The following is a 14,552-nucleotide window of genomic DNA, read 5'->3' on the forward strand; positions in this document are numbered from 1 at the left end:
TATCATCATCGAATCTCGACAGTCCTTGGATAATGCGAAGTTATATACGACTAGCCTCACCATCACCTCTACCAGGTACACCTCCCTTCATCAATCACGTCGCAAAGTTCAATAACCCTCCAAAAAATTTCTGATGCATATAATATTAGTATGTAGTCGAAACTGGTGAAGTAAATTCTATGCAAATACATGGTGTCTACATGATATAATATTACAGACTTGATTTCCTCGCTTTATTTAATTATCGAACCCTATGAAACACCCGTCTTACTGATAAGAATAAGGACCCTCTAATTCCCTGACTTCAACTCGCGCTCCTCGCTTTCCCTGCGCCATGATTCACCCTTGTGTAGCACCAATAAAACGAGCAACTCCATCCCAACCAAGACGCCAGCCCATGCCGTATACAGTCCCCCATCTCCTAAAGCATCCTGCCGAGCTGGCATCAGAATTTGTGAATTACAACGGGCATTAAGGAAACTCACTTGTAGAGGTACAGCAACCAAAACCGAAACAAAAGCTATGGATCCTCTGAATGAGCTGTTGGTCGCCACCGCTGGACATGAGCGACCAGGGTTAGCATCAACGAGGTATGCTAATGTGCTGGTATACATCCATCTGGAAATATGTCAGCGCAACTACGAGTGTGAATAATTGGTCTACCGACATGGAGGAGAATCCGATAAGCACGAGCAAGATGCAAATGACGGCGACATTGACATGCTTTTCGCATACCCAAGCATAACCGACGACGAATGGAGGTAGCCACAGCATCGCCAGTTTCGAGCTCTCTAAGCGCATCTTCGAAAGATATCAGTGAATAGTTCTAGTGCGGGAGTATAAAAAAATATTTACCTCTGCTTCCCACTTTCCTCCGTTCGCTTCCGTCATCTTCGCAAGCACGCGATCGGACCAACGCCCACTAAGCACGCTCCCAAAGATACTTCCTTCATAGGAAATTAGCCATCTGGTCACAATCCACGGTGTGGGAATTGCCTCACCTATACCCAAGCAAAGTAAAACCAAGCCAATGGGAAATGCTTTATAACCATATGTATTGGCGAGAGTACGAGAGCACGTGTATGAAAGACAATATGTAAATCCGAAGACGAGCCCTTATCCCGAAGTAAAGTCAATAACAACGTTTACAGGAGGTCAACACTTCACTCACCATTAGCGATAAGAATGACAACATTGTTCTTTCGCGACAGGATTCGAAAGTACGGTGGAAATGGGTTTATGTCCCTTATCGATAGTTTAACATCGTCTAGCCCTGGCGTAGAGGTTATCACTGAGGTATTGTCTGTAACAGTTGGCGTTTGGAGCTGTTTCTCGACGTCCTCGGTTTGTGTTTGGTCCTTGCCGGATTCGTGACCGTCGATGATAGATCCGTTCGGACTCTGAATGAGTTCTTTGGAGGTAATAAGCCGTTGTAAAGCAGAGCAATAGGTGAGGCTCCGTTCACGTCGGTATGTGTCCTTGAACAGGATGAGGAAGGACATAAAGATGACGACTTCACAGATCAGCAGGAAGTAGAAGCTTGCGCGCCAACCGAAAGCTTGTGACAATGAACCACCGAGTATGGGGCCGATTGCAGGTCCTAAGAGAGGCGCAGCAAAGAACACGCCCATCATGGTCCCTCGTTCATGAGTGTCATATATATCAGCCAGGGTCGCAGCTGAAATAGCCATGACAGCGCATGATCTGCAAAAGAGGGTGTCAATCAACGACTAAGCTTTTTGCCTGAATGCTCACCCCGCAGCCTGAACTGCTCGCATGCCGATCATCACATCGATGGTCTGGCAAAGCGCTAACGCAGCACTTCCTACCATGAATAAAGCCGAAGCCATCAAATAGACAGGCTGTGATAAACAAAAATTGTATTCATTAAGCAGATCAAGGGAGATGTGCCTATCATAGACCAACCTTACGACCTTTGATCTCACTTGCGGCGCTCCATATTAGAGGAAAGTTCCCCTGTATGATTAGGAACGCCGCCAATGTCCAACTAATCTGGCTGCTTGTCGCATTTAGATTTGCTTCTATCAATGAATTCGAAGCTGCAAAAAAAATATCAATATCAAACCATTCATCATGAAAAGCCATGTGACGAACGATTTTGAATGTTAGAAGCTGATGCAGACACCATTGTAGCCAGTGACACGATGCACAAAGTTGTGGTCTACAGATTGTAGAGCTTCAGGATAGTCACAAAGTGCATGGTAAGATACACGTACTTTTCTAGCATAACTCCACTGACGAGGGTCGTCACTTACCGCGGCATGTTCTATGTCGGTTGAACTAGTTGTGCCTACAGACGACTCGACATCAGCGTCTTGGCGCAACGTGGTGGGTTCCGGCACGGAAGGTGCGTCGGGAACAGTTGGACTAGCCATGAGTCAAAGATCGAAAGGACGCGGCGGGGGAGTTGTGGGCTCTGACCCAAGATGCATGGCCTTTTATACAGTCACTAATGACCGTGACAAGGTGAGCTTAAGCTCTCCGAAGGATGTTGCAATACCGGTACGGGCCGAGTACGTGTAAGCACTTTTCCGTGACTGCGATGACGATAATAACCCCGGCTACTAACGGTCACATATGTCAGAGATCATTCCGGATGAAGTTGCTCCCTGTTCCGAAGGACGCAAATTAATTCCTTCTGCCGTACGTGAGTCTGCATCAATCGATCTATTCTGTTCCATTGGAAGCTCGAGCTTTTAGGTTTCAAGTTGAGTCAGTCAGATAAACCTTGTCCGGCGACCCCATACTGGCATGGTGCCCATGGGTCAGGTCATTCGGATGAATTAACCCTATCTAAACCTATGAGTTTTATTAATATCAATGCTCTTGACCTCGTGCATACTAGCAGTATAGCTTGCAGTGGTTACCAAAATCAGCTGGCTCCGGCAGATGAAGTTGTCAATTACATATTACATCATAAACATACAGCATTCGGGGAAAAGAGAAAGGGTATGCCATAAACAATAATCTGTGACTTGGGGATTATAGTGAAGATTGGCAACCGAGCACGTACCCTGTGTCATATCTTTCTACACAGTTTTTCTTCCTTGTATATGATCGAGCTCCTCGGTGCGGTGCGGATGTAATTTCATCATTATTAAGAGGATTTGACAGGTAACTCTGCCTGTATATTTTCCGCCTTGGGTTTCGAGTCGAGTGTTCCGAATAGCCAGACCGTGGCTACAATAATGGATGCATCAAAATATGAAATGGGACGAGAAGAGTGAGTCGCCACTGACAGGAAAAAAAATGAAACCAAAGGGGATAACAGTTCAGGTGGTCCAACGTTTGCTCAATCAGTGTCGAGCCCGAATCGAGAGACCGTCACTGATCTGGGTCGGGCGATACTATTATGTGAGATCGAACTTGGATGATCTGATTAGTGATGAGATGAAGTAAAAAGCCTAAGCGAACGCATAGTAGACTGAGGTTGGTTAGGTGGAATGACGAGGCTGTGTCAGTATTCACATGATTTTGCGAGGTTTGTCTTGAAGTTACTCGCTACGGGAGTACTGGTGGTGATGTTGTGACCTGTTAGCATCCGAAATAGATCGACTCTTCGAGAATCGACTTACGTTATTTAGTAAAGGTTGGACCCCGTAAACTCTGTCGGAGAAAGGCTTAGCTATGTCGTCGCCTCGGGCCACAGAGCAGCGCATGCCCCCCTTTGCGCTCGTCGTCGAAATCCTTTGCCTCGTCTCTATCCATCAGTCGTCACTACCTGACACCTTCGTATCCTTTCTTTAGTGATTTCCACTGCAGCCTGGATTTTTTTGATCTCATCTCGTACATGCTACCCTACTGTCTGCATACATGTTCTGGTGTTCATGATTTGTATATTGCATCCTCATCTCGTTCAGTAAACCAATCATACGAAACTTTGAGTTGGTTCATGATTGAAATATATAAAGTATCCAGGAGAGGCTACACCACACAAGTTCTGCATGGAAGAGGGTAAGATACAGGGGTGAGGAAGCCCATCGGTGTACAGGGAAATGCTGCCCAAATGAATGCGCCCAATCATAAGCGTCGGTGCGTTGAATGCAGTAGGGATCCATCCGTCAGTACTGATGCTACGTAGGCTGTCGAAAGCAAAAGTGCGCAGAGGGGTTGGGAGTAGAATTCGGAGCAGCGGCGGTTTCTGTTGGCAGCGTCAGAGCTGGCAGCACCTAGAGTCGGGGATGCCGATATTGAGTATTGGACGGGTAGCTCGGCGATGCATCGATGAGCATCGAAGAGAGTGACATGGCGGAACAGCCTGAGCGCGGAATAGGTATGCGCGAGGGGCCGAGGGCGGCGAAGGAAATGTGTTTACCGAGCGGTGGCTGAGGTCTTCGCCACTGCGAAACCTATGTTTCCCATGTGTTTTCTACCCTGTTGGGAACCACATCTAGCTCTTATTACGACATGCATTAAGTCATGAACATATGGGCTCAGATTCAAAACGATTTCGCTTCAAAAAGATCTATAGGCGAGTGCTAACCACCAAAGGCCGGTCCGGGAACGTTCTGCGAGAAGATGGCAGTGCCGAATAATGTGCTTCAAGGCGAATTTGAGGCGAGTATTATGAACTTCCTTCATCAGTCGCTGTGTCATCACGGGCTGAGAGAAAATTGTGCATGTGGACTAACTATTCTGACTTATCTATGAATGCGCACTGGTTCTCATAATAATGAAGGAGCGACCAGTCGCATATCTTCCTTTAATACAACTTACCGGTTGGCTGAAGTGCCGAGCTCATTAACCTTACACTCAGACCGATCGAGACTTTCACTGACCCCAATAGTATGTGGCAGTTTTTTTGACCGTCATGAGCAACTGAAGCCAATTGGCAGCTCAGGTCTCTCCAGTCACCAGTGTGCAAACGTTAAGCGAGTACTAGGAGGCTCGATGGAGCGAAGCCGATCGGCCGACTACGCCGAGTGACCAGTGACCCACTGCCACCCAAAAAAGTAAAACAGTTCTGAAACTTCTATGTCGAACAACGGAAATGAGCCCATTTCTGAAACTCGGTTTTGTGTTCCGATTCCTCGAGCACTTCTCATGAACTAATACAAATTCGAATAGCAAACGCAAGGCATTGATGTGCCAAGCCGCTTCTGCCAAGCTTCATCAGGTAAGTGCCGGGGGGCAGAACGGGAAAGCACATGTCTTTCTATCATTCTATGCGAATAAGTATTCGCGATGCCCATTTGTTTTGAATCCCGGTGGGCGACAGACTTAGATCATTGGACATCGTACGAAGCATGGTTGGTGTGGGGTGAGTTAGGAGGGATTGCAGGAGGGATACCGCGAAGGAGCGATGGAATTCATAAACGAAATGCAAGTGCTCATGATCAAACACACCAAGCGTTCACTTCCCACCCGACATCTTACTATATGCATCGAGGCATACCGTCCCAACGTAATTCCCAATCAACGTCGAGTGAATGACTCTCGCGAATCCAGCACGATGCATCGACACTCCAACCTTCAATAGCCTTTGGACACTCCAGATCAGGCAGACAAGCAAACAGATGTACTCTCCACCTGGCCAAATGCTGATCTATGCTCATGTCCGTTTCTCCGCAGTGCATGTCACAGAAACCAAGTCCCTACGAAGCAGTGTCCACATGCCTGCCAGGGGGTGCCCGCCTATCATCAAATACAATCTAAGGCCCCGACCAGTTGCGCGAAGCATCTCGATAATGCGTTGAATAGATGCGTGAAATGGTCTGCGACCCCAGAGGTTGGCTCCCTTGAGCGCGGTACCGCTGTCTTCAAACTCTAACAAGCAGGGTACGTCACTATACTGTCATGTTCGAGTCTGTGTACTGCGTACCTCATTTTGCACTGTCAGGCATACTATAATCCAGTGATTCATACGATTCGCTTGATCCGTTTTTCAAAATGCCTTTCCCCTTGACACTGTCTCAATACCATAGCACCTCCTGTTCTCAACTTCGAACAAGCTCTTCCTCGTGAGCAAATCTCGGCCATACTTGCCAGTGTGAAAGTGGGCAACATTTCGGATATTCATCGCGCGCCTTGGCATCTTCGGCAATCAATGAGATTTTCACCAGGTCGAAACTATACTAGTATGTGATCAAACCAATAACGCAATGATGAAGTGATCGCACGGCTAGTCGTACATATAACAATGGGTGAAGGACAAAACCCGTCCGACATCAGAGAGCCGATGAGTCCTTCGAAGGGTGCGTTACGTTGAATTCGGCCTTTACTAATAAGTGAACCGACGGTGAACAGATGAAAATGATATGTAAGGCAGTATATTGTCGAGAATTCACTGATCCGGGCCACTAGTAGTACGTCGTAATACATCACTTTATATCACTTTTAGCGCGATGAATCGTTCCCCGCATATTCAATTTGTCATGTAATGGTGTATAACTTTCTCACCAGTCCTTTGATACAGCCTGCCCATCGGCCATGGTATCTCGAAACGGAGAGGAGGTGCCACTGAAAGTGGTGGCATCACAACAGAAAGTTAAGGTAGCTTTATTGCGTTAGGTCCCGCAGGGATCAGATCAGTAAAATGTCATTAATTGCGATGGTGGCAAGAATAAGGGTTGTAAAATTGTAATTAATATGAGTTCGGATCCCTAACAACTCTTCGGGTCACTCACGACTCAAGTCTTCAGCCTTGCATTTTCCCCCTCATCATGACTATCAGATGCCGACCCCGCAATATTCGAGCATCACCTTACTAACGTAGGTAGGTGCTCACGTTTGGACTATATACCCCTGATGCTCATCGTTCATCTGTGTTCTTCCGCGAGTACTTTGCGGATAATCGGTTACTCATAAACATTCTCGGTTTAAAATGTAATCACCCCCTGACAATGTATATAACATAGTGTCAATTCAGCCTCTAATGTCAGCACATCTTTCTAGTAAATCTGATCGTGATGATTTATTCACGTAGTATTTCACGCTCACGCTCCTCACTTTCCCTACGCCACAATTCTCCCTTGTGTAGCACCAACATAACCATCAACTCCATCACAACCAAGATACCAGCCCACGCCGTATATAATCCCCCATCTCCTAAAGCATCCTACACAGGGAACAAACTAGCATCAGCATGTGTGGGATACAGCAAATCAAGGAACCTCACTTGAAGCGGTACGGCGGTCATAATCGAAAGAAAAGCAAGAAATCCTCGGAACGAGCTGTTTGTGGCAACCGCTGTGCTCGAGCGACCTGGGTTAGCGTCAACGAGGTATGCTAACGTACTGCTATACATCCATCTGAAAGTAGATGTCAGGGCAATCACAATAATAAATAATTGGTTCACAAACATGGAGGTGAATCCAATAAGAACTAGCATGATGCAAATGACGGCGACATTGACGTGCTTTTCGCACACCCAGGCATAACCGACAACGGACGGAGGTAACCACAGCATCGCTAGTTTCGAACTTTCTAGGCGCATCTTGGAAAGACGTCAAACGAGGGTGCTAGTGTTGAAGTGTAGAAAAGAATTACTTCTGCGGACCACTTTCCTCCGCTCGCTGCTTTCTTTCTCGCAAGCACCCGGTCGGACCAATGGCCACCAATCACACTCCCAGCGATACTTCCTTCATAGAAAATTAGCCACCTGCCATAATCCAGGGGGTGAATATCCCACCTATGCCCAGGCAAAGCAAGACAAAGCCAGTGTCGAACGCATGGTAACCATATTTATTGGCAAGAGTGCGGGCACACGTGTATGAAAGGCAATAGCTGAATCCGTAGATGAGGCCTTATCACAAAGTGACGTTATTAAGTTACAACATGGAGAGATCAGATCTTCACTCACCATTAGCGATGAGAATGAAAACGTTGTTCTTTCGCGACAATATTCGAAAGTATGGTGGAAAGGGGTTGATATCATGTATTGATAATCTCAAATTCTCCAGCCCTGGAGTAGGAATCAGCACTGGGGTCGCGTCTGGAGCGTATTGAGGCTGAGGCTGTTTTTCGATGTCCCTGACAGGTATGCTGGAGTCTTGCGTGGTGCTGATAGATTCGTTTGAACTCTGGACGGGTTCTTTGGAGGCAGCTAGACGTTGGAAAGCAGAGCGATACATGAGACTTCGCTCATGTCTAAATGTGTCCTTGAACAGGATGAGGAAGGACAAGAAGGTGACTACTCCACAAATTAACAAGAAGTAGAAACTCGCGCGCCAGTTGAAGACCTGTGACAACGACCCGCCGAGTATAGGGCCTAGGGCAGGTCCTAAGAGAGGTGCGGCATAGAAGATGCCCATCCTAGTCCCTCGCTCGTGAGTGTCGTAGATATCAGCTAGAGTCGCAGCTGAAATAGAAATGGCAGCGCTTGATCTGCAGGAGAGGGGATTAATCAATTCTCGAGCTTTTGCATAAGTACTCACCCTGCAGCTTGAAGTGTTCGCATAACGATCATCACTTCAATAGTCTTTGAAAATGCCAAGACAGCACTTCCTACCACAAACAAGGCGGATGACACCAAATAGACAGGCTATGATGATCTAGCGCGTTCATCAAGCAGGTCAAAAAGCGTACACCTGCACTAACCTTACGGCCTTTGATTTCGCTTGCGGCACTCCATAATAGAGGAAGGTTCCCTTGTACGATTGGGAACGCCGCTAATGTCCAGCTAATCTGATTGCTTGTTGCATGCAGAGCCTCCTCTATCAGAGAGTTCGACGCTGCGAGACAGTATGAATTTTAAACCACTCATTAGGAAAAGACATTCGACGAACGGTTTTGAATGTTAGAAGCTATCGTAGACACCATTGTAGCCAGCGACACAATGCACAAGGTTGTCGTCTATTGATGTAAGGGTCAAATTAATTACAAAGTGCATTGCGTTATACACGCACCTTTCTAGCAAGACTCCACTGACGGGGGTCGTCGGTAACTGGAACATGTTCTATGTCAATAGCAGTACTTGTTTCTTGGTATGGTATTTTGGGTTCGGACGCGGCGGTTGGACTAGCCATGACTCGCAAAATTGCAAAGATGGGGCGACAGTAATTGATAGACTCTGCCCCAAGATTGGTGGCTTCTTATACAGTCTAAGGGGCCACCTACACGGTAATGGATCTCAGAAAGATATTGTGATTCCGGTATGTACCAAGTACGTGCACGCACCCGTGAAGATAATCCTAACCTGGCTGGCCTCGTGGCAATGGTATTTTTGCCGATAGAACGAGAATCACTGTTCGAAGATCTCAGTGTGGCGCGAACTCACAAGAATAGAAGCAGCGTTTCCAGGCTGGCATAAGACATAAACAGCACCTCCTAGGATGTGAAGGCAAAATAGCCTCTCAGATTCAAGGTTACTCGAATGAATTGACCTTATCTATGAGCTTGTTCCGCTCTTGACGGGGCTCGCCAAATTTGCCACACTCTTTGACTCTGGCGCCTGCTAACAGTCGCGTAAACATACAACATTTCTGTCGAAAGAAAAGGAGGTAAATGATAATCTGCCAATGAGGTGAAAGAAGACTGCTATATTAAAACAAAGGAGAGTGCAAAACAATCAAGCACGATACCCTGAGCATCTTTCTGCACCTTTTTCTTCCTTGTATCGAGCTCCTGAGAGCAGGAGAAGTTCGATGTCATGTAATGAAATAGTTCCGCTTCACCCGTGTCTTCCCGATCTCCGGCTAGGGTTTGTCCTGAACTTTAGACTTGGTCAGTATATCTGCGAAGTTCTTCTGCCTGGCTTACCCGCGGCTACAGTTTTATCATTTGAAATGGAGCCGAGAACGGCTTGTCGCTGAATGTGATGAATGACTAAGCCACAGGTGAGGTAGGTGTTGCCCAAACCGAAATTCCGAGGCGCTGGATTGGACGATTGTCTGAGAACGGATAACTTATCTGAAAAATGGAATGAAGAGAGGAAACTGTGCGAATGAAATACAGTGAATGAATTGGCCTGAGGTCGTCCTGGGGTGCTAACTTTATGTGCAACGACGAGGGTCCGAGGTACGCGCGGGAGGACTAGTACATTGTCAAATGATAATTTTTCTTCGTCTGCGTCTCCAAAATTGAACAGAGACGAGGATGTTATGCGAGGCTTCGACGACCGGGCAAGAAGAAACTTTCACTTCCCCCTAGCCTTCTATACCGATTGCAACTTTGCTCGTCATCGTGAAAGGTGGCGATATAGGAGTATATATCTGTGCACCAAGTCAGTCATTATCGACAACCACGTATCGTCCTCTAGATGTGAAAGTGATTTAGCAAATGCTGACCTCCCTATTTTCCTGCTCCCTCAGACATCATGATCCTCCCGCCACCGACTCGCACGTCCCCAGTTACACCACCCGTACACCGTTGTTATCTAGGCCAGCATTCTATTGCTGGCCTAGGTTGAACATTGAACCTACTCTTGTTCCATTGACGCGCAAGATACCCCAGCCGCAGTATGTCTCCTAGCAGCTCGTATCAGTGTGCCTTGCGATCCTGAATCTTGTAACTTAGTTCAGTGCGACTCGAACACATGTGCGCTGCTAGTGCGGCTGGCTTGTCAGATATGGTCAGGGCGCTCTCGATGATAACAGATATTGCAGTTGCTAAAGATACTTCTGAGTAGGTATCTTCTGCGCACGCTCGGAGATCATCATGATACCACTCAATCAAGATGATATCTCACCACGAAACAGCAATAGATCCATCGCACTCATCCACATTCCACGGAGTATTTTGAGCACGGCGAGAATTGTTTCATTGTCACCGAGGCTGCAAGGGTCAAGTCGTCGACAGTCCAAGACTCCAAACCAAAGCTTCAGGTAACTGATGAGGCCTATGCTGCAGGCTGTAATGTGCGGAATAAGATATCATTTTAGTGCCCTAGCATCAATTTCAGTGCTCCTGAACATGTGCTACTCAATTTGAGAGGTATGCCGTGTTGTATACAGCACGAACGAATGATTCTGCATTGAGGATGGATTACAAATCGTACAATGCTACTTCGGCTTAAAGCGGCATGCATCGGCACCTTGCAATTTTTCAAATTCCGCTCCTTGCCACTCCCAACCTAGGGGCTCCACTCAACTTGTCTGCGGCCAAGCTACATATCGACGAGGTATGTACATTCATTGCTCCTTTTTTCTCGATGTCCATCTCATTCATATAGTGATCATAATGCCAAGAAAAAATCTAACACGCGCTTCCGTCAAATTACTTCCCTCAGAGACACTATGCAGCATCTTCAGGTTTGCACTGGAGGACATCATCGAAGATGATATGAAGACAACTGCTGAAGCAGAGCACCGGGTTATAGCAGGAGGCTTGCCATTTCCTCACACTATGGCATCAGTATGCAGACAATGGCGAGACATCATTTCTTCTGCACCTGAGCTCTGGACTCGTATCTTTTGCGTGATGCCGAATAAGAGCAGACGTCAGACCTTGACAGATCTGACTTCTCAGCTTCAAAAGGCGCATGATTATCCAGTTCATCTGACTATAGTCAACAAGCACAACCATCTCAAGCAAAAGGAAGTTCCTCGTATCCTCAACTTCATCGCTCTGCATATTGGACAGCTGAAGAGTTTGCGCATTCGTAACTTTTATGGCCTATACATCAAACAATATTGCGACACATTAGCAGGACATGCGCCCCAACTAGAGTGTTTACAAGTGACGGGCCCGAAAATCTTGGGGTGTTGGACAACTCGCCAGCACCTACCACCACTTTTCAAACTCGACTGTCCCACCCTCAGAATCCTTCATATCGATCATAAAGTAGCTCACAGTCTTGATCACCAGTGGCTCAAGAACAATTTAACAAACGTCGAGTCCTGTAACGCTATCATTTGGAGATGAACTTCCGTGCTATGGCCCTTCATATTCAGTACCAGACGATGTTCCAAAAGCGCTGAATGCAGTCCCAGGAAGAATACCTTGCCTCATTATCGATGGCTTGCAATTTCCGTTCCAGACCATCTCACAGATCAAACGCGAAGACCTCCAAATCGGGGCGGAGAAAGTGGTCGTGCGTGGGTGCATGAAAGTTTTGGCTATAGTCGATGACCATTTGCAAGACGATCGTTATTCGCGACTGCGAATTCGTGGAGGATCCGCATATCAGAAGGTTGCCCTCGTCAGATACGCTAGAGTTTGATGGGTGCTTTGGCAACAGTTTGGAAATGGCGCCTCTGACCCCTTCATGGGATGGCGATACAGTGACGGTCACAAACAGCGACTCGCTTTGTATGAAAGCCATTTTTGTGCTCCTGGGTGCACCTTTCAAGGACTCCAGTTGTTCCCTGTGGCCACGTGTCACCACACTCAAGCTCGTAGCCAAGGGTGATTTTATCTTGAGATTCCCGTTCAAGATGCTGAAAGCGATGATAAGTAGCCGGAGGGAGGCTGCGGGACAGGAGAACCTGGGAAAGAATGACGTAGAGTTGGATGCTATTGGATTCAAAGGGGTCCGTCCGATTATGGTGCTTCATGTGCATGGGGGACACGGTCTGTTGCGCAAGGAGAGAGAGTGGTTTGAGGAACAGGTGAGAGACTTTGTTTGGGATTGTAAGAAGAGGTAAAAGAGTGGGTGATCGAGGAGGTGGTTTCCTCGGCAGAAACGTAGGGAGACTAGTACGGCTTTTCTGTCGATAGCCAATCGTACTGACTAATTAGTCTAGATAGCCATAGCGCCCATGTCTTTTGCTTTGTCACGATTATCTGACAAAGTTTTTAATCATCTAAAGGCAGTCCTGATCCTTGAGCGCTAGGAAAATACTGTGCCACTGCTGCGACTGCTGCGGTATTTGCCCCTCCAAACTTTATCGATAAGCACTCTCAGCACTCAGTGGTAGGTTTCAGTGATTATCGACTAGCGCTTAGCAGTAAGTGTAGTTACATAATACACACCGCAGCAGTGGCACAGCATTTTCACGATGAATCATCTGAAGGCAGTCCTGATCGATGATCCTTGATTTGTCAAGTACTCGTATTATTGCGTTCACTTCAAAATTTGGTCTCGCCCCTAGGATACTATGCGAGCGACTACAGGTCAAGGTGTAAGCCTTTGATTTTCGAAGACGCACGTGTTGTGACTCGAGCTCGGAACAGTAGGTGACTCGAACAGGTCATCGTCGATCGGTACCGTCAAGCAAAGTTCTCTACTGTGGGAAATCCGACGCCCGGAAAACCCTTTGATCATTTCATGACTGTTGCACTGACGGCAGCAACCTGGGTATAAATAAGAGGTCGAGTACTGAACGAAATGTCACTCACAACCTCCATCACTTCTCAAAGTCGTTCTATCAATCTCAATGGCTCCAATCGGCTCTCTCTGGGGTGTTTCTTATCAACGTCAAACCAAATATGTTGGTTCTGTTTCTTGTGCAGAGTTCTATTGATTGACACAATATTGATGCAGATATTGAGCACTGCTGCTATCGCAGGCCTCGAATTGGATGTTAAGCCTTTCGAGTTCGGCGTCACCAACAAGTCACCTGAATTTATTACCAAATTCCCTCTTGCAAAAATTCCTGTCTTTGAGGGCGAGGATGGATTCACTCTTCTAGAGGGTGCCTCTATTGCACGCTATGGTCAGTGTTGCACTTCGTACCCATAAGTTATATATACCATTCTTACTCATTATATGATCAGTTGCATCTCTGGCCCCTGAGTCTAGGCTTCTTGGAAACAGTATCAAAGATGCTGCGCTAGTCGATCAGTGGATCCACTTTGCAGAGCACGAGATCAACATGTACAGCGACTACATATGGCAGATGGTAAAGCGCTTCTTCCCAGAGAACGCCTACAGTGAAAGCGTCAGTTGTTCTCTACACGCACAGAACTCAGTTGCAATGGCTCACACCGGCATTTTGATTACAGGTCCATAAATCTATATTCGAACGCCAAGAGCGCTCACTCAAGTTCCTTGAACAAAACCTCAGCGTTCGCGAGTTCCTTGTCACTGATGAGATTACACTGGCGGATATCGTTATAGCTGCCGTCATCCAACGTACCGGCCGAGTGACTCTCGGTGCTGCTGAACGAGCAGTCTACCCGAATGTCTTTGCACACTACGCGAGGGTGGCAGGTGATCCTCGCATTAGAGATATTTTCGGGGCAGCGGAATTTGTTGAAGTGCCCTTAGCACCCACGAAAGATGAGTAGACTATGTGTGGAGGGATCAAAAGACAATACTATACCTCGCGCGAAACTTCCGTCGTTTGATATACTTGTTGTAACATGAGTCTGCAAGCTGATTGTCGTTTATATATCTTTTTATCAAATCGCTATCAAGGACGACTGGCCAGTACATACCTGCTAACAGCCTGGCAAGTGGAACCACACCTATGTAGTCATCGCCGCTCGTCTCGCCAATTGTCCGTCCCGATCAATCCCCGCCGCTTGAGCAGACAGTCTTATCATGAATCATGTGATAACAGGGCACAAAGAAGCAGGAAGCAGCGGCGTCAGTGTATACCTCGTGTATGCATGATGTAAAGTCCCTCTATCGTAATCATAACACTGCGAGGCGCCCAGGGATCTAACACGTCTCAAAACATCACAATCACGGTCCGAAATTCAAATGG

General features: G+C 46.9%; 4 protein-coding genes across 4 annotated transcripts; 2 read left to right on the top strand and 2 right to left on the bottom strand.

Moving 5' to 3' along the window:
• Nucleotides 1-290: 290 nt before the first annotated feature.
• F5891DRAFT_948039 (vacuolar DHA amino acid exporter) lies at nucleotides 291-2,396 on the bottom strand (the record flags this gene model as incomplete). Its single annotated transcript, XM_041374780.1, has 10 exons — nucleotides 291-431; nucleotides 486-618; nucleotides 668-801; nucleotides 856-947; nucleotides 1,002-1,115; nucleotides 1,172-1,704; nucleotides 1,756-1,862; nucleotides 1,927-2,060; nucleotides 2,116-2,182; nucleotides 2,238-2,396. The coding sequence occupies 10 exons, from the start codon at nucleotides 2,394-2,396 to the stop codon at nucleotides 291-293; spliced, it is 1,614 nt and encodes a 537-aa protein (XP_041228790.1).
• Nucleotides 2,397-6,841: 4,445 nt separating this feature from the next.
• On the bottom strand, nucleotides 6,842-8,987 carry F5891DRAFT_1142677 (vacuolar DHA amino acid exporter; the record flags this gene model as incomplete). The annotated part of the gene is made up of 10 exons (XM_041364930.1): nucleotides 6,842-7,078; nucleotides 7,139-7,271; nucleotides 7,323-7,456; nucleotides 7,510-7,601; nucleotides 7,652-7,765; nucleotides 7,823-8,346; nucleotides 8,397-8,503; nucleotides 8,560-8,693; nucleotides 8,748-8,814; nucleotides 8,868-8,987. The coding sequence occupies 10 exons, from the start codon at nucleotides 8,985-8,987 to the stop codon at nucleotides 6,935-6,937; spliced, it is 1,569 nt and encodes a 522-aa protein (XP_041228791.1). The 3' UTR covers nucleotides 6,842-6,934.
• A 2,032-nt stretch (nucleotides 8,988-11,019) lies between these two features.
• Nucleotides 11,020-11,925, top strand: F5891DRAFT_119931 (uncharacterized protein). The gene is made up of 2 exons (XM_041368737.1): nucleotides 11,020-11,080; nucleotides 11,132-11,925. Exon 2 carries the CDS (start codon nucleotides 11,140-11,142, stop codon nucleotides 11,821-11,823), a length of 684 nt encoding a protein of 227 aa, XP_041228792.1. The 5' UTR covers nucleotides 11,020-11,080; nucleotides 11,132-11,139; the 3' UTR covers nucleotides 11,824-11,925.
• A 960-nt stretch (nucleotides 11,926-12,885) lies between these two features.
• Nucleotides 12,886-14,362, top strand: F5891DRAFT_119929 (glutathione S-transferase C-terminal-like protein). The gene is made up of 5 exons (XM_041368734.1): nucleotides 12,886-13,022; nucleotides 13,075-13,331; nucleotides 13,385-13,556; nucleotides 13,618-13,781; nucleotides 13,846-14,362. Exons 2-5 carry the CDS (start codon nucleotides 13,278-13,280, stop codon nucleotides 14,128-14,130), a joined length of 675 nt encoding a protein of 224 aa, XP_041228793.1. The 5' UTR covers nucleotides 12,886-13,022; nucleotides 13,075-13,277; the 3' UTR covers nucleotides 14,131-14,362.
• The last annotated feature ends 190 nt before the right edge of the window (nucleotides 14,363-14,552 follow it).

This window comes from Suillus fuscotomentosus (assembly GCF_016647785.1).
Source record: "Suillus fuscotomentosus strain FC203 chromosome Unknown F5891scaffold_14, whole genome shotgun sequence".
NCBI classification, from domain to species: Eukaryota; Fungi; Basidiomycota; class Agaricomycetes; order Boletales; family Suillaceae; genus Suillus; species Suillus fuscotomentosus.

Coding starts and splice junctions, on each gene's coding strand:
- F5891DRAFT_119931 (XM_041368737.1), top strand. CDS start 11,140: ATGCCAAGAAAAAATCTAACACGCGCTTCCGTCAAATTACTTCCCTCA.
- F5891DRAFT_119929 (XM_041368734.1), top strand. CDS start 13,278: ATGGCTCCAATCGGCTCTCTCTGGGGTGTTTCTTATCAACGTCAAACC. Junction 13,332..13,384: donor ATCAACGTCAAACCAAATAT/GTTGGTTCTGTT, acceptor ATATTGATGCAG/ATATTGAGCACTGCTGCTAT. Junction 13,557..13,617: donor TGCCTCTATTGCACGCTATG/GTCAGTGTTGCA, acceptor TTATATGATCAG/TTGCATCTCTGGCCCCTGAG.